General features: G+C 35.9%; 1 protein-coding gene across 1 annotated transcript; it reads right to left on the bottom strand.

Annotated features, from left to right (window-relative positions):
* Window positions 1-629: 629 nt before the first annotated feature.
* Window positions 630-15,376, bottom strand: l(3)73Ah (polycomb group ring finger 3-like lethal (3) 73Ah). Its single transcript, XM_089640320.1, has 4 exons — window positions 15,168-15,376; window positions 14,764-15,077; window positions 7,897-8,040; window positions 630-5,994 (listed from the first exon to the last, which is right to left on the bottom strand). Exons 1-4 carry the CDS (start codon window positions 15,277-15,279, stop codon window positions 5,869-5,871), a joined length of 696 nt encoding a protein of 231 aa, XP_089496446.1. The 5' UTR covers window positions 15,280-15,376; the 3' UTR covers window positions 630-5,868.
* Between the last annotated feature and the right edge of the window lie 3,328 nt (window positions 15,377-18,704).

Below are 18,704 nucleotides of genomic sequence, written 5' to 3'. Positions count from 1 at the left end.
GTTCTACATTGATGTCCATTATTAAATGGCAAAATTGTTTAAAAATTCTATAATTATTTTGATTGTTTGACCTGAGAAACCATTTTGCATTTTGCATTTTCAAATGGAAAAGTTTTGACCCATTTCCATTTTGCATTTCAAATGGTTTTGGGTACCCATTTTGCACATCTCTGATTAATTCAAATGGCCTATTCGAAGACCGAACACCAGGAAATCTCTTTTGAGTGGATATTAAATTTCTACATTTTATTGTCAAACTACCTAGATGGTGTCTGCCAAAGATATTAGAAGAACGAGATGTGCTATGCGCAGTTCGTACTGAGTGGAATTGTTTTGCCGAGTGTCGCCGGTTTTGTTCACCAATACTACTGCACACCTTCGCTTGCGCTAAGGTATCCGCACTAATACATAGAACAGATTTCTGTGCGTACACGTCCCGATACCGTTCAAAGTACCCTAATTAGGTAGTACTCCGGCTACGGTCCGGCGGCCAACATAGCATATCTCGTTCTTCTAATATCTTTGGTGTCTGCACACATCTACTAGAACTAGAGCCACCAATGTCGAAATAACATAATAAAAGATAAATAAAAACAAACATTATTATCAAACATTTATTTTCATCTTGGTATAAAATTGTGTGACAAAACCGTTTTGCGATTGTACAGAAAAATGTTAACTCGTCAACCTTACCACCCTACTAGGTAACTACTTATGGGGTTGGGAATTATGGATAGTGGTCTAGTACGGAGTTTTTGAAGGTGGAGGTGTGTTCAATACAGATTAAATACGATATTCAGTCAAATATTAATGATCTGCAGCTAAATATTAACATTTTTCTGCTTTAATCAGCAAAGTCGATAGGTAGCTTATCAATAAAAAACAAATACAATATAGTACTAGGTGAAGTGACATTAATTTAAAATCAACTTTCAACTTTGCTTTTATCTTCAAAAACTTAAAAACAAATATATTTTTTTACTATTGATTTACAAATTCAAGAAATCTTAGTAGATAACTCATACTAATCTGCTTTACCAAATCTGCTGCCAAACCTTATTTACAGATGTTAAAAATTATCTCTCCTAATGTATAAGTTTACAAATTTGTAACCCCCTTACTAGTAAACATGTTTTAAATTTTACAAAGCTGATGAAAAACTATTAACCCTACATTAATGATTTTTCAGTAGTGTAAAATTTAAAACGCACTTATTAGTAAGGCCCTAAGTGTTTTACACATCCCTAGCTGTTTGTTAGTCCCATTGCTGTCAGAGTTACCAAAACATTTTTAAAATTCAAAATTTCCAGAACGACAGATACTTTAGTAGCATAATCTTGAGTCTAAATGAAGAACTCCGGTCTCGAATTTTTAATTATTATTATTAATAATAATAATTATAAATTAAACCCAATTAATTCATCAAGCATCATTCGCAAAAAAATTAGGTTAACAGAAAAAATTTGGTTTTACAATGCCATTTATAAATCTATAACCAAAAATTTATTTTCATATCTTTAATGTTTGCAATAGAGGTTTTTATGTACAGTGTAATATCTCGAGAATTTTTGAAAATTTTATTTGATTTGAAACCCATTGTTATGGAAATTGGATGACACCACTGGTTAGTTCAAGTGTGCTAAATCAACCCCTTACAATAACAAGGTTCCATCTGTGACGGCAATGCTTTCAGATCATTAATAATAATTATCACTCTGTAGTAGCTTCCTCAGGAGTCCATTATCGTGTATGGGTTAAATGGAACCTTCTTACTTTGAAAGGTGGATAGTAAAAAGTTTAGTTTAGGCAAACAGGCCACAAATGCACAATACCCCAATGGCCCACATTACATAATATATTCAATACAGCTTTACAACCATAGAGTATAGAAACAAAGGGAGATATGGCATACAAAACTGCAGACTACGACCAAATTTTATGCGTTTGGTGTGATGGCAAAAGAAAAATAGGCATATTGGTTCACGGCCCATCTCCATTGTTTCCATTATCTATGTTTACAAATTATCTTTGCACACCACCGATTGACTGCAAAAGTTTGTCAAGCTGTACAAACCATCTCAAGTTACAGTTGCCGATCAGGAGAGTTCAGACCCAGGTCACAAAAGCTTTAATTTACTTAATACAAGAAAGTCAAATTCTTTCACACGCTCGCATACACACAAACACACATACATATTATATTATGTACACTAACCACATATCTTCACATTCCTCTTTCTAATTTATTGGCCGTTAATACAATTAATAAAAATTATGAACAAATTAACAAAAAATAAAAACAATACAATTTTAAAGAAACTAATAATAAATAGTGTGACACAAATAATATTTATGGAGCCAATTTGTTTACAGAAGAAAAATGTGGACATTTTGGTTCTGGACCAAAAGTGAATAATGATTATTACATCATAATATATCCTAAATTGAATGTTAATAAATAACAATTTATTTTAACATAATAATAAATATTTAAAGAATAATAACAAAATCAATAGAAGTGAGAAGATGGTAGAGGTCCTTATAGAAAAACACACATAATGAAAGGTAAACCACACATAATGTGCTTTTTCCAGTATCTACAAAAATCTTATTGCTGAGTTTTATCATTTTATTTTTGTACACTTTGGCAGAGGAAGAGAATTTGGAGAGAAATAGACAAATTTAGCAGGAAGGCCCGAGAGTGTTAAAAACATTAACTTATGCAATATGTACATATAGTTGGGGCAAGGAATAATAAGAAGAAAAAATATTGGTGGCTATATCGAAATTTTGCGAAATCTCAAATAATAGAAAAACGACAAAAGGCTTTAGGGGCTGTTTCTCTGAATCTCATTGGGGTTTCGGTTAGCAATTAATGTTCCGCTAGAAGGAAATCAATTCTATTAACATTACACTTCTAAGCCTCCCGTTAGTTGTCCACAACATAAAATACACATTACTAAAATATGCATTAACTAATTCATATTTAAAACAGTAATTATTTTCAAATTAGGGCATATTTGAAAGATGGTTTTTTTGTTGTTGAGATTTTTCACTTTTGAGAAAATATATACAAAGATTTTTTTTTTAAATGTAAAAAAGTCTATGTACCTCAGGCTATGATGACCTTCTGATTTTTGGAAAAAACTTTACCAAAAATTAATCCATTTGTTGCAAAAGTCAGGACTGTAGACAATCTGCGATTTATTAATCTTATTGAAGTTGTTTGACGGACCGTCGACATGTGACTTAGTCACAAATCTATCACCACCACCATTTTGAAATATTTGACATGTGAATTTCAATGACAATATAGAGACGTTTAGAGAATATGCTCCTGGGCTTAAAAATAATAATATATTGTCTCGTTAACCATTAATATAATTAATGACACATATATTACATCTAATTAAAAATGATGTGAGTCATATTTTGTCTGCAATCAGTCTAATTGCATGAACATACACACATTATTAACGACCATTGTAATCTTGCACTGATGGTAAGACCCAGAGATTCAATACAGTTAAAGGTTTGAGCAACACACAATGATCCTGTCACCACGCCGTGTGGTGACAGAATTATTTCTAGCAAACTCTTCACAAAAGGTATCCATCGTTTGCACAGACCTCAAATGTCCAAGTGGCTAGCTGAACTAAAATGTGGATAAATGACCAATGCTGAAGTTTTTCAAAACTCCAACAACTTCAAACACAATTTAACATTTCCCCCAATAAATAATATTAATTGAGGATAATAAATTGACTATAATTAAAGAATTTCATCGAAGCGTGTTAAATTGTGAAGGGAATGGAAAAATTTATAAAAGAAGTGTGTAATGTCATATATACAGTCGAATTAATAATAGTTTTCACTTTGGATCACACAATTACACCCGGCTCCAATCCATGGAAAAATAACATCCTGGTCCTCATAATATTATACAAAGCATCACCTTGGTGCTGGCACGGGAGCAGATGAAGGGAGAAAAGGTTGTTTAGCCAACACGCTCAAAATGAACTGTAAGTCTATACTTACTAGCTTCAAACAATTTTACATGTTGATGGCTCATTACCATGTTGACTATAAAAAGGTGACACACTTCAAGCTACAAATTTATTTTGTATAGAAGAATCAAGGAGTAAAGCTGCTGCCACACGCAAAGCTCACATCAACAGATAATATAAAGCACAATAGCGCTCGCCATACAATCCCATACAGACCCGACACACGTAAAAAGATAACGCGCTATAAGTGTGGTTCTGAACTTCGCTAACCGAATTTATTTTACGTAACCGCTCCCGACGCGATATTTGAAAAGTTATGCGTCCCCCTCTCCGCCGTAAAAAGGAGAGGGGGTCATTTTAATTGCGGAGCTACCGACTAAGTTCCGTGTTCCCTTTGACAGCCATGACATAAGCAGCCTAATAATGCATTTCTTATTTATTATGTTAGCTCATATCGTCATGTGTGCTAGTAAATTTAGAAACATAAAAAAAAACTTTATTTGGCAAACATACTTAACATATATTTAAAATATAAATATAATCAATATTAGAATTTGAAGTAAACAAATTTTCGCCCTTTCAAAATTAATCATATTTTTAACTCAGTATGTTTATATGGTAATATCATTCGGTTTTTTGATAAAGTTGGACGGCCTGATACCTACATAGAGAAGCTTCTAGTTTGTTCGTTTGTTGATTGTTTTCAATTGTTTTCCTGGGTAATCTGGTTTGCTCTCGTCAGCTCTCGTGCTCTCTTCTCGTTCCCTGCCCTGGTGTTGGTCCTTGCCGCCTTTGCCTTCGACATTTTTGGAAATCGACTTGAGCTTATTTTACAATAATTTATTATATGTCGCTTTCGTCGATCGGCGTGCGAACTGCGAATTTCCTGATTCGACGGAGAGGTTATGTCAGGTTATGTGAAAATGCGCTATTTACGCGCAGATTGTTTAAAATCTAAAAAGTTTATAAATAGCATTTATAATTATATAGTTGGCGGCATCATCATCTGAGGATGAGCTGTCCAACAGATCCAGCAATAGGCGACAAGTATCATCCATTTCGAAAACGTGCTCAAGCTGTCAGTAAGTAAAGTTGTCACTTTGACAGATGAAATTATGTTCCTCGGCCGCTCTCGAATTCAACTGACCCCCTCTCCTACCATAGGAAGAAATATTTGATAGCGTCGTGTGTCGGTAGAAAAGATGATGCGCTGTACATAAACTTTTGATGTGAGCTTTGCGTGTGGCAGCAGCATAAAGGTGAGACCATAGATAATAGAAACATAGGGAGATGACATGAAAGCAGGACGACTGTCACCAAGTTAACATCAAACTGCACAGACTATCAAAGCGGCGGAGCCAATGAAAGTCAAGTGTTTGATGTGTAGGAAGAAACAAAAGCGGAGCGCTGCCGTGCATAGACGCAATTTGGAGTAGTATGTGCGCCTGTTACATAATAATAATGATGGTTCGTGGCCCATCTCCCTTATTTCTATTATCTATGGGTGAGACACTTCAAGCCACAATTTTATTTCATATGGAAGAGTCTTCACCTTAGTTACATAATTTAAGTTGTTCAAGGCATTTTTCATTCTAAAAATTGCTTATTGTGGATCAATTTCCTTAGGTTTAGTGGAAAAGACAAGACTCTTAAGTATACATAGAATTGCATTGCTTTACGTTATTTCAGAAAACACGTAATATAATAAAAAGGTAGGCGCCAGTTGGAAGCCAGTAATCAAGAACCTAATCCAATTAGCCATTGTTTGTTACCCAAGTCTCCCTTGCAGCACCGTGGTGACACGGGGGTATACACCGCAGTGGGCAATCAGTCCAATAGCAGTCTCTAGCTCTAGGGGGGCCTAGATGTCTATGCGGGGCCGGTACTGCAGGCGCAGAGGGGGCTCTCGGAATCTCCACCTCGTCACGTACACAAACTTCAATGTGTGATCCTTCCCCAACAACTCATTATTGCATAGTATGTCGATCTGGAATCAAATACCCACATTAATAGTTCACTTCAAATTGATAACTTTCTCAAATGAGTATAACAAATAAATGCAGTTTCTCTCGCGTTGCAAAGAATCAGTAGAGCTTGGTGAACAAAAGTATGCGCTTGGCCCTTCAGGTATTGCGCACTTTTGTTCAAGTTATTTGGATTGTTTCGGAAATCCAAAATGATGATTTTTTTACGGTTGACTACACGTCGATCATCAATCGGATTCTATTGTTTGCCAGATTCTTCAATAAATAATATATTTGCACCTCGTTACAGAGTGGAAGATAATCTCAGAACCACCCTGGTGAGAGACCACCATTCAGAAACGAAATGTTTACTGAACATTAGCTATGTTTGGTGATAAGATCTGGATAACCACCCATACTTTTCAACCGTCCTATTCCTCATCTCCTTGTTTCAACCCCCATAACAATTCCAGACTCCAGACACTGTACTGTATCAAAATATAACTAGCCATTGGAAATAACAGCTGCCAGTGGCAAATAAAATATAGCTGTTGTCGTCATAAACAGTTGGAACTCCCTAATATTATTAGGATCTTTATTCATTATTTTTGTTTTTTATTTATTAAAATTTAAACCTGCTAAACTACTTATGTAGTTTGTCAGCAGGTACATAATGACAACATTTTTGCAATAACATGGTACAATGGTCAACAGTATGTAGGTATGTATAATGTTGATGATAAATTAACAATAAATTATAAGTTGGTTAAATTACAGAATTGTATAAATATAAATATGTAAGAAGCAGTATAAGCCTCATATAACAACACAAGCACAAATGAATTTAATTAGCTAATATTAGCATAGAGGATAGACCACCACACAACTCTGTTTGTGTCAACGTCAACGCTATTTCCAACGGTTATATTCTAACAGTTAACAATCATCAACTATAGCGGTTTTGGCATTTTATCTGCATAAGTGTTGTAAAAGCACCCAACACTTATTATTATAGAGCGGAGAACGGTTTACTTATAGTTCCCGTGAGCACTTAGACCTATTGTGCTATCTTCCATTTTACATTATTCCTTTATAAGTAACCAGGTCCCCCTTTGATAAAGTTATGTGGCTTAGTCTTCTGGTTCTACAATGTGTCTTCCCAGGTATCTGAGCCTCGGTCCCAACAGAGCGGGACATTGGCATCTTAGGTGAATTGGAGTCTCTTCATCCTCTTCACATTTCCTGCATCTATGTTTGGGGATTTCCACTCCCGAGATGGCAGTGTCCCATTAGTAGTTCTACCAGTTACCTTAGTGAGATTCTGTCTATATTGAATGGTTTCCTGGTTCGTCTAGGGCAGGGGTTCCCAACCTTTTTGTACTCTAGAGCACATTCTAAAATATCGGTAGGGTGGCGGGCACCACCTACTTTTAATCGACGAACTCGAAGCAGCAATCGCAATCAAAATGACAACAACGCGGTTCCAGGCGGGAAATGCTATTTTCACATCACTCCTTGTACACGCCGAAAACCCGAAGTGAGCCGATGATCGTCGAACCAATCTACCTGAATCTAACCAATCAACCAATAAACCTAGGCACTCAAAAAAATTAAAACTCTAACAAATAAATAAAAATAATTTACATTTTTAATTAATGTTTATGAAAAAATTATTTCACTGTCGAATAGTGGTGGGCACATACGAATTCACGGGCACGGGGTTGGGAACCCCTGGTCTAGGGTCTGGTCTATTTATGAGTGCTTTGGATTTTTTCATTCCGGGTGCCCTCTCCCATTCCTACGTGCTGGGATTTGACCTACTCTTCAATGTGTAGTTTGGGATGGCCAGAATAACAGAAGGGTGCGTTCCATCCTGCTAATCTGGCGTGCGGTGAGAGCTAGTTATAAAATGAAAAGGTACTGACATCTCTATACTTGTCCACCCCGTTGAGGACCTTCTTGGCGATGAACTTCTTGAGGTGGGAGATGGTGGCCTGCGCCGAGCAGCGGATGAACCTCCTCTTCAGGGTCTTCAGATTGGCAGACGTGCACTCCAGGCACACATTCACCTGCAACACAACCAGGACAAAATATAGTCTAACAGTCTCAATTATAACTTTAACTAGCTCAAGTCCCCGACACTGCCAGGGCTTTACACTGTTTTTCGAGATCAGATGTACAGTAATTTTCCTCTTATTTTGAATGTCTAATGTGCAAAATTTCATTAAAATCAAAATTAAGATTTAATAGGGTTAGAAAAGATTCCAGCAAAACATTTAACACCAAAAATTTCTAAAAAAATTAACCCGTAAAAAACAAAGTTTTTTTTTTTTTACTATAATACATCTATTTTTATTAGTAGACATATTTAAAAATAAATATATTCATATATTTATTTATTATTTACCTTTCTGAGGATTGAACCTTTGTCCCTAGGGATTGGCTCTTAACTGCTGTGAACTTTTAAAACAATTTTTTTTTTTAAATTGGTTTAACTGAGGATTTTACCTTCCTCCCCAGGGACTGGAGTCAAACGCGCTAACAACTGAGCCAAATCCCGATTGACTGATATTTATTTTGTATATTAACTGCTGAAATGTTCCATTTTCAGAGGAATGTATATATGTCCGCGTGTGTATGCATGATTGCCAATAAAAGTTGATGAAATGCATTGTCATCGACAACAAGTCTGTCTGCTAAGTTTCAGCTCGATCGGATGTCAGTCGGATCAAGTGGGTTAATTTTCACTTCCATTTGCATTTATTCATTCGCGAAAACAAAATCGAATTTCAAATACATGTAATTAAAAAAATCGAGGAATCGGCTATACGGCGGAATCGCAATCTCGGCTATGTGCATAAGTTTAAACATTATCGCACAGTTCTCATTCAAACGTTGTTAAAACTGAGAAGATTTTTGCTTTCCCTATGAAATTTGATAACATTCACATAGCTGGTCTTGCAAGTGCACCGACGATATATAAATTGATTAGACTTTTAAAGGTACGCTTATAAGTTATATAATTGTATAAGTTTTATATATATATATAAGTTTTAATCAGGTACAAAATTTGTTAATAAACTAAATTATAGTACGCAGAGAGAGGTTGTACTTACGTCATCGATGAAAAATCTTACTTCTCACACGTATGAAAACGAAAGATATAGGAAAGTAAAATGGCGATGTCATGTACAACCTCTCTCTGAGTCTACTGAAAACACTTTGGTTAACCCTTTCATACCGTAAGTATAGATATTTGAAAGTAAGTACATAGAAATTTTTTACTTCGTATTTAACAGGCGGCGCAAAAGTCATCACCTTTCGGAAGATGCTCTCATTTTTGCAAAAGGTCGATCAACTGTATTTGATTTTACTTTTGAAACCCTCTGACATGACATACGACGCCATTTGCCAAAATGAGAGCATCTTCTAATAGTGTGATGGCTTTTGCGCCAACTAGAATAAAAATTGGTGGTTTTCATTTTATTCGCTTTGCGTGCTATTTTTTTCATTGGATTTCAGCTAATTGTTCAGGCATTAGCCACATTTATATATTGAGTCTAATCTCGACTTCTGCACCCTTAAATTATAATTTTTTTTTATACATACAGGGTATATATTGTCATTTTAAGTGAAACACAACGTTTTTAAAATGAATGTAGAAATAACGTCAAAAGAATTGAAAAAACAAATCAAATTGTTTAAAATATTCAACAAGGTGTTATCAAAATGTTTAATAACTGCTAGTTATAATTCAGGTCTGAAAAGGTTAAATAGGTATTAGTCATTATGAAAACTAAATAGAGTTGAATTAGGAGTGTATTTAATTCCTAACGAGGTTGTCTCCTAATTTTTTATTTTGATGAAAATGTATAAGAGAATTAATAACGACAGTAAAATTAGTATTTCGATATTATCTCCAAAAATGACAAAGTTATGAGCTTTCAAAGTGAACGTAAAATGTACGCAATAGTGTCCCGTGAACATACAATTAATAATTCAAATAGCAGTGCTGCAGTATCGCCATGCCTGTCCAATGACATCACATGCTTTTAAGTCAGCCGCAAATATGAATGTTTTTAGAGCTTATATCTTCGGCACTATTCGGTATTTTCAAAAAATTTTGGAAAGTTCAACCTCAGCATTCTCTAATTAATATGATACATTAGTACAATTTGAGACAACATCGTTGGGTCATTTGCCTAAGTGAATTATGAGGTGATGAAAAAATGAATCAATATAAATATCTACAAATCGCCGGCTTAATGCCAGAAGTCATTAACTATCAAAATGTTAATTTTGAGATAATCGGTTTTATAGTTTCAGCTACCTTCAATCAGTTATATTCAGTGGCGGTTCGTGGGCTTTTTAACTGAGGGTTCAGAAAATCAAGAGAAGATATTGTATCAGACGTACCAGTCAATTGTATTTAAAAGAATTTAATTTAATAAATTTGAGTACCGTGTTAATCCACGGACGTGACATTAACACACTTCGGCCGGGAGAGGTAGTTCTACCCGTTCGGTCGATTGATGCTTATTGGCGGAAAGGGTAGTTCTACCTTTTGCGCTGGCCTCATTTCAATGGCAGAAAAGTAGGAATTTTTCAATGTTTTCATATTAATATTATATACGAATCTCTTTATAAAGGTCCCAACTATATGTACATAATTAACGAATCGTAATGCAAGTCTGTTTTTTAATATTTGTTTTCGTGCCTTTCGTTTACATATTTCAACAAAAGGATAGTATATTATTTTTAAATGAAATAATTCAATTCCTGGAATGAGGGTTTTTATGACCGCGAAACCCAATTCGAATCTCTTTCTCTGTTCCGCACCCACTCAACTCCTATGTGCAAGCGAGCGAGAGATGTAGGGCGTATTTAAAGAAAGCCGGTATGAGCAAATACCGATAGGCGAACCGTAATAAACATTTTACAAGGTTAATTGAGTTGCATTTCAAATAATATTCGATTTTCGTTTAGTACTTCTATAGCTTGGGTATGCTGAGCTACTACGTAGAAATTTTTAATAAAATATTTTAATTATTTTCGAAGACATAGCGATTTAAAACAAATTAATGAAATTCACGCAGGACCTTTATTTTCGCCCGGAGTCAGGGTAGCGCCAGTGCAAAAAATACCTGGCCGAAATGTGTTAATAAACTATTTGAGCTTGTCAACATTTTCTATGACTCTTTCTTGAAAACATTTTTGTAAATAATAACAATAAACAATAAATTATGGCCGGCAGGTGGTAGATACAAACAGGGCCAAGGCAAGTCCATACGTTACGACAGTAAGGGAGATTCGACCAATGAGAAGCCTAGAAACGGGCCGCCGAACCTTGGCGGGCTTTTTTTGTGTAGCGTAGTTGGGCCACGAGTTTAACAACACGGGGCACCTTTTCTTTTCAACTCTTTCTCCCACTGTATCTTTTGCGCCCCGGACCTGTCTGGACCCGTTGCCTGCCGCAGCCCCTTCCCGCTGAGTTCTGAGAATTTTATTGGCTACCTGACTCTGACTGACTGAACTGACTCGCGTGCGGGAATTACGAGGCTTGCAGTGGACCCTAACTAAAACATATTTAACCACCTCTTTAAAGGCGAGCCTTCATATTTTGCATTTACACAAAAGTCGTGTATGAAATTAGCCGTCCTTTTCTATGCCGTCCTTATTTTCTAATACTGGAGAAAGTTCAACACAATAATGCATAACTAGCGACTTGGCCAATATGGCATTTACTGAAACTAAGGAATATAGCGTCTGATATAGGTAAAGGATTGGATTTTACATACGAAAATGTAAGTGTATGTTGTTTTGATTTTTTGTATGAAGTATTTTGTGCTGACCCTTGCACTTCAAATTTTAATGACGCGCTGTTTATAATGTGCTGATATAATTATAATTCAAGTTTGTCTTAAATAAATAAATTTGCTCATCTTTTTAGTGGGAGCTTTCCGTGCAAACTTACTTTAGAGAAAACTGCCACTAGTTATATCCAAGATAAAATAATAACGATTTATGGCGCTTTATTCATTTATTGCAACTTGCTCGCTGTGTGGGAATTTAACATAAACTGGGAATAATAAAAACTGAACTTATATTTTTCGTCTAGCAAGAAGTAACCAAAATGTATTAAAATTTTTAGGCTATTTTATGTGCATCCACACACTATTCCACCTTCAAAAGTCATCAAAATATATTTGTGATTTTGTATGAACAATGTTATTGGTATTATGCGCACTTAGTTACTATTAGGGTGCTCAATAAGCTATAAACAAAATATATTTGTGATTTTGTATGAACAATGTTATTGGTATTATGCGCACTTAGTTACTATTAGGGTGCTCAATTAGCTATAAACAATGTGTTATTCGACATAATGACTTATGTATTTACTAATTTATTTGGATTAGTGTAAAAAACACAAAGAACGCTGGTTTCAGCTTTCAGATTATCGGTGCTCAGTGCCTGAGTACGTCGGCGGCAGTTGGCGCCGAGTTGTAACGTAGCACGCGGGCAAAATCTGCGCCGTCTGAGCAGTAACCTGACAGCAGCTGTCAGTTTTAACAATATTTCAAGCTCGTCAGACAAAGATATTTTTATTTTTGGAGAATACTTTCTTAAAATAAAACATGTGTAGAGTGTTTCATTTATCTCAGAGTGGCGATTTGTTGAAAACTGTGGTAATTAACAGGTCGCTTATTTTGACACTATCTTCCTAGCAGCGGCGAATTAAGAATTCATTCCAGTAAAGCTTATTGGCGCCGCTACGCGCGTACACAAATCTGAACCTGCCTTCATTATGTGTTGTCTCATATGTTTACATACAAATATTCTCGTCAGCGTGCCTGCGCCAGTCGGCCGCCTACACGCCGACTGATAAGAAAGCCGCATCCTTTGTGTTTGTACACTAAAGCATGACAAAATAGGTAGATTGAGACTTTGAACTCAGTTTTGAAAAAAATGGCAATCAATAACTTCTGGCAGTAAACTGAAATACATAATATGAAACATGTTAGAAACAAACTAGCCGGGAATAGGATGAGTAGGAATGGGATATGTAGTTCCAGGATAGCACTCACCATGGGGGGGAGCAGGCAGGTGCGGGTGGGGTGAGGGGTTAAAACCACGAGTAGTAGCACTTGCAATAGCAACGGCGCCGTTGCCTTTTGCTGCGTGTACTCTGCACAAATACACATTTCTCACTGTCACTGCCTACACTAGATTATTTACAAAGCCCAAAGGTGCCGCACTGCCAGTTTTTATCGCAATCGAGCAGGTACAGGACATAATAGTAATTAGAAAGATCATATCAAGAGAGCTGTAATGTTTTGAAATGACTGATATCTTTTATATATATCACGCCAACTGCTCAACTGAGTGCACATATTCACTCGGCTGCATCTGTGCTCTTAAGATTATAAAGAGTATTTCAAGTTTCGGTGTCAAACTTCAGAGACTCCAATTTAGTGGATCAGGTTCTATACCATTGTGTTCAATTACCCTAAGGAGACGTTTGTCAGAAGATTAATAATAACATGGCATTTATATAGCGCAGTTTAGTGTCATTTCACTTCAAGTGCGCTTAACTATAACAAACTTAAAAATGGTAATTCAGTATTAGTGGTTCTTAAAATTATTCCTAAGTGTGCCTTAACCAATACAGATTTAATATTATAGCACTAAATACACTGTTTATACAAAGTGATGACAAAACTTAGAACAAAAATAACAGCAGGACAGGACCAAACAAGAATATTAAAACTAAAACATAATATAAAACAGGAGGCAGTTTGTGCTCAGACATGAGAATTTTCTGAGCAGACATTTTAAAAAGGTACAACAAACAACCGAAACCAAACAATTATCGGAAGTTTTAGAATATGGCTTATTATTATATAATATTGAAAAGAAGTTAAGATTTATGGATGGTAATATTTTTTAAATAATTTTGTTTTTAAAGCCCGTTTAAATTCAGTCAAATTCTGGAGATTAGTAAGAGCTGAGGGAAGTCTATTCCAGATGAGCGGGCCTGTTACACTAAAAGAATGATCATAGTAAACGGCTCAATTTGACCTAGAAAGTTCGATTAGACGATTACTAACATCTAGATCTGCTGACCTTAGAGTAAGCTGTCTATTGCTTAAGTTTTGTCGGACACATACATAGTTCCGATATATAGGCTGGCGACATTAACCAGTGTAATGCCGATGGGTCTCTAGAGAACATGCGAGCATTCTAATATTTTTATTTTTAGAATAATTTGCGATGCGATTTTGACATTAATGCTTTGAAAAAAGTATGAAAAACAAGATCGTTATAGCTTGGACTAATAAAACATTAGATTCCACTATTGATTTTTATGAAGCCTCTCTGAAGGCTTAAAAAGTATTTTTGTTTATGCTCCGGCCTTCAACAGGTTAGTAGGTAAAATTAATAGGTTAGGAAATTTGCACAAATTTTTTAAATAACCCAAACTAAGAACCTAATATCCTATTTTGTGTGCGTTTTCCATCACCCGTGATGTAAATAGTTCTGTCTTGTACTAATTAAGTTGAAACGAAGCGTTATTTCAATAATTTAGGCGCATTTAGCAAACACAGTAAACAAAGTAAGGAAACTTTACCTATATTACAGATAAAATTCACAAATCATACTTCATAATTATACAAAATCTTAAATTATATGAATGCCTTACGTTCATCTTTCATATCGTAACACTCATTTTGTAGGAAGGCAATTCATGGCTATCTTTATGCCAAAAAACGGAATCTGATGTTAGGTACCTGCTCATCGCGACGGTGGTAGTCCGTGTTATCAGCTGCGCCGTCTTGCTCAGCCGAGGGATTGCGGGCTCCTTCGCCGCGGGTTGTGCCTTCCAGGAGCGCATCCTTGGGGCACGCCAGTCCCCGTACGCGGTAAAACTCGCGCTCCCGCTTCATCTCGTCTTGCTGTAGGTTAGGGACCAGCTTGTACACGATGTCCTGCATAGTCCGGTCGAAGCTGATGTATTGGAGCGGATGGGACTGGTGTATTACTATGGAACATGTCGGGCACGTATTGTTCTCCTCCAAATGTTTCACTAAGCAGCTCTTGCAAACTGAAAATAAACGAGACCATATATTTTATCGTTCTATTAATTTAAAGATAGCGGGTACAGTTTCGAACCCGAATGTCATTATTTACTCACACGTATGTAGACATTCTGTGACTGTGGTGGCGTCTATGAAGTAGCCCCGGCATATTGTGCAAGTTATGTGATTATTTAGGGTTTTTAATTTTATTCTTCTTTCCATAGTCATAGCGGAAACATAATATAATTAAGGAATTTACGAGAGAAAGCGCTACTTAGCGTCAAACAAAACTTGACAAACAAACGAAACAAACATGCCAGAAATTTAGACTTGGAAGACCATAGACAAAATATTTTTCTTCTATCACCAACTTACATAGACAAAAAGTAAACATACTAAAATACAGTTCCTATTTACTACTTCCTACCGCACTTTTCTGTGACCAACAATCTTGTCAGATTCTACTCAGTCCTGTATGTTCCGGTATATTATAGGCGCACTCAGGGTTGCTAGTTCGTGGGAATTACCCAAATGGCGGGGAATTTCTAAGATTTGGTAATTTGTGGGGAAAATGCGGGGATTCTGCAATGAGAACTGACGTAACTAATACCGACTAAAAGCGCGTTTATTAATTATCAACCTTATCGAAAAATATAATTTAAAATTCCATTTGCGAATGTCCCATAATATCGTTTTCTTTTAGAGGAATTTTTAAAACGATTTTCGATTTTTTAAGCCTGAATGAAAGAGAAAATCTGAATATTATGGATTGCCATCATTAAAGCACGGGCGTCAGGTAGGTATGCTGTCCTTGTTCTACCGGTATTATAAATTAAGATGCTCTGAGGAACCAGCATCATTGATTCTAGCAGAGATGTGCAAAATGGGTACCCAAAACCACGGACGTATATATAGCTTTGATAAGGGGGGGGTCCGCAAATTAAAAAAAAATATATAAGGTCATGTTTTCGTGAAAAAAATAGTCAGTCTTAATCAATCAGCCTTTATTTTTAAATATTATATATATAAATCATTCAGTCTCTGATATTTGAACTAAAAATAAACATAACATAATTATCGCTCCTTATTTAAATAAAATCGCTTCGTTTATAACATAAAAAAAGAAATAACATAAAATAAAAGGTGGAAAACAAAATAACTTTTTTTTATACCTAATTTGTTAAGGTACACTAAACAAAAATACTCTTTCATCTTAAGAACAAATAATTTGTTTTAAAATTGAAACACCTTTTATTTAATCACATAACCAAATAATTTATTCTAAACTTTGGTCATATTGTAAGGAACCATTTCTGCAAATCTTTCGACAGCCACGTGTTTCTCGGTCCATCGTGTCTCACAAAGAGAGATAAGCGTTGAATGAGATGAATTAATTTGATCCGCAATTTTCTTCAAAAGTCCGTCGCGAAGCGGTGATAGGCGAAAAAAGTTTATTACGCTCTTAATGGTTCCGATACAGTTACGTATTATTGGTATCTCACATGAATGCGCTAAAACTAAGTTGAGAACATGAGCAACACAGTGTACGAATTGCGCTCTCGGGTATTGCTCTGCGATTATTGTTCTTACGCCCCGTAACCGGCCGCTCATCACTGCAGCGCCATCATAGCCTTGACCAATCCATTTATCCATATCCAAATTATATGATAAGAGATGTGATATAATAGTCGTTGCCAAAGCTTGAGCTGAAACATCTTCTACGTGGATGAATTCTAAAAAATCTTCCCGTATAACCACAGACATAGGAATTAATAGACGAGAAGATAAGGGCGAGGGGTAAAATCAACTGTTGAAGAACGAAGGGGGTTAAGCTGACTGTGATTCGTCAATAAATCAATCTGACAGTAAATAGGCATCTCACATTATAATATCACCATTTAGTTCTTAAAAGTAAAATCTGCATTTAAATGAATAGACATTTTTACATGGGAGCGCAAATTACTCGCCACGTTATGAACTAATTTGCGAAGTCCAAATTCGTCAAAGTAAATTTCTTCTGTTTGCAGAGTCGTAGTTAGTTTCAGAGTATTTAGTTAAGACACTTTTATAAATGTTCATAATTTACTTCCCAGCAACCGACCAGCTTTGTGTTTCGCGTCCAGACGTTTCTCGATGTGATAGTAACAACTGATTCATATTATACGATGTGAATATGCTTAAAATAAAGTAAAATAATGCTTATATATGGAATGTAATACGACAATTGGGTTTATTCTCTTTTTCACATCTATTTTTACAAGTTTTCATAGTACAAGTCAACATTTTGACGTGTTATTTCGTAAAATGAACCGATGATGCCTCTACCATAGTTCGCACAAGAATGATGACGTCACGTTTTCAAATTTCATTTGAGGCCATACGCGAGCCCAGCCGGCTCAATGGAACCGGTATGGGGAGTGGGGATAATACGCTTTTAATCACTTAGGGCAGGTCTACTAATATTCATATGTCTATGCGTATAACCGATTTCCCAGATGAGCAGTGTACGTATCGAAAACATAACGCTAATTGTTCTCGCCGTTCTGCCCATTCCCCCGCTCCCCGCACTGTGGCGGACTTAAGAAACTATCGTATTCTACAATCGGCGCGGTGCAATGGGGGGGGTCCGGACCCCCAAGACCCCCCCCTTATATACGTCCGTGCCCAAAACCATTTGAAATGCAAAATGGAAATGGGTCAAAACTTTTCCATTTGAAAATGCAAAATGCAAAATGGTTTTTAGAAAAGCATTTCAAATGCAAAATGCAAAATACTTATTTTCAAAATGCATTGAAAATGCAAAATGGTTTCTCATGTCAAACAATTAAAGTTATTATAGAATTTTTAAACAATTTTGTCATTTAATAATGGACATCAATATAGAACAAACATATTACATGATGGTAAATCCAAAAACACCACGACTACAGACACACCACAAAATATTTGCGCGGGACTAATGTTGCCAACGTAAAAACATAGAAACTGCTATTTAACATTTAATATTACAGCGTTATGGCCCCATGTTCAGTATTTGAATCAGTATTTTTTGTAATGGTATCACTCAATTGCCAGGGCTCCTACCAGGGAGCAACTTGACAAATGTAAATTATCTCCCATAGCGAGGTTGAGGACCGACTGATATTTGGGGCTTATGAAAAAAAGATGAGTGGAGATAGTAGGAAGAATGTTGCCAAAAAGCATTTAAAATGCAAAATGGAAAATGCCCATTTTGCATTTTGCATTTCCATTTGAAATGGATTTATTTGAAATAAAGCACATCTCTGGATTCTAGACACCAGTGCAAAGTCGAGAAACACGCCAAACGCGCGCTCAATATATGTACACGGTTAACATTTGACACATTAAAACGTCTCGCTTCAACGACTCGTTCTTGAGTTCAACAGCTCAGCTGTGGAACGATTTGCTGGCCTCTGTGTTTCCTCCCTCCTACAACATGTGTTTATTCAAGACCAATGTTCACTCCTTCCTCTCCTCAAAAAGACCTTCCACACAGCATCTCCAATAATAATAATAAATGCTTATTTTGTTTCATTTTTGAGGTAGAATTATGAAGGAACTCGTGGGGAATTGTTATTTTGTTCTCCTTTAGTTGGGGATTTTGATCATCTATTGTGGGTATTTTAAAACAT

The sequence above is a fragment of the Hesperophylax consimilis genome, chromosome 15 (genome assembly GCF_061612785.1).
Source record: "Hesperophylax consimilis isolate HC1 chromosome 15, BYU_Hcon_1.0, whole genome shotgun sequence".
Classification (NCBI taxonomy): Eukaryota; Metazoa; Arthropoda; class Insecta; order Trichoptera; family Limnephilidae; genus Hesperophylax; species Hesperophylax consimilis.
Note: the sequence above shows the minus strand (reverse complement) of the source record. Positions and strands in the feature narration are given on the sequence as shown.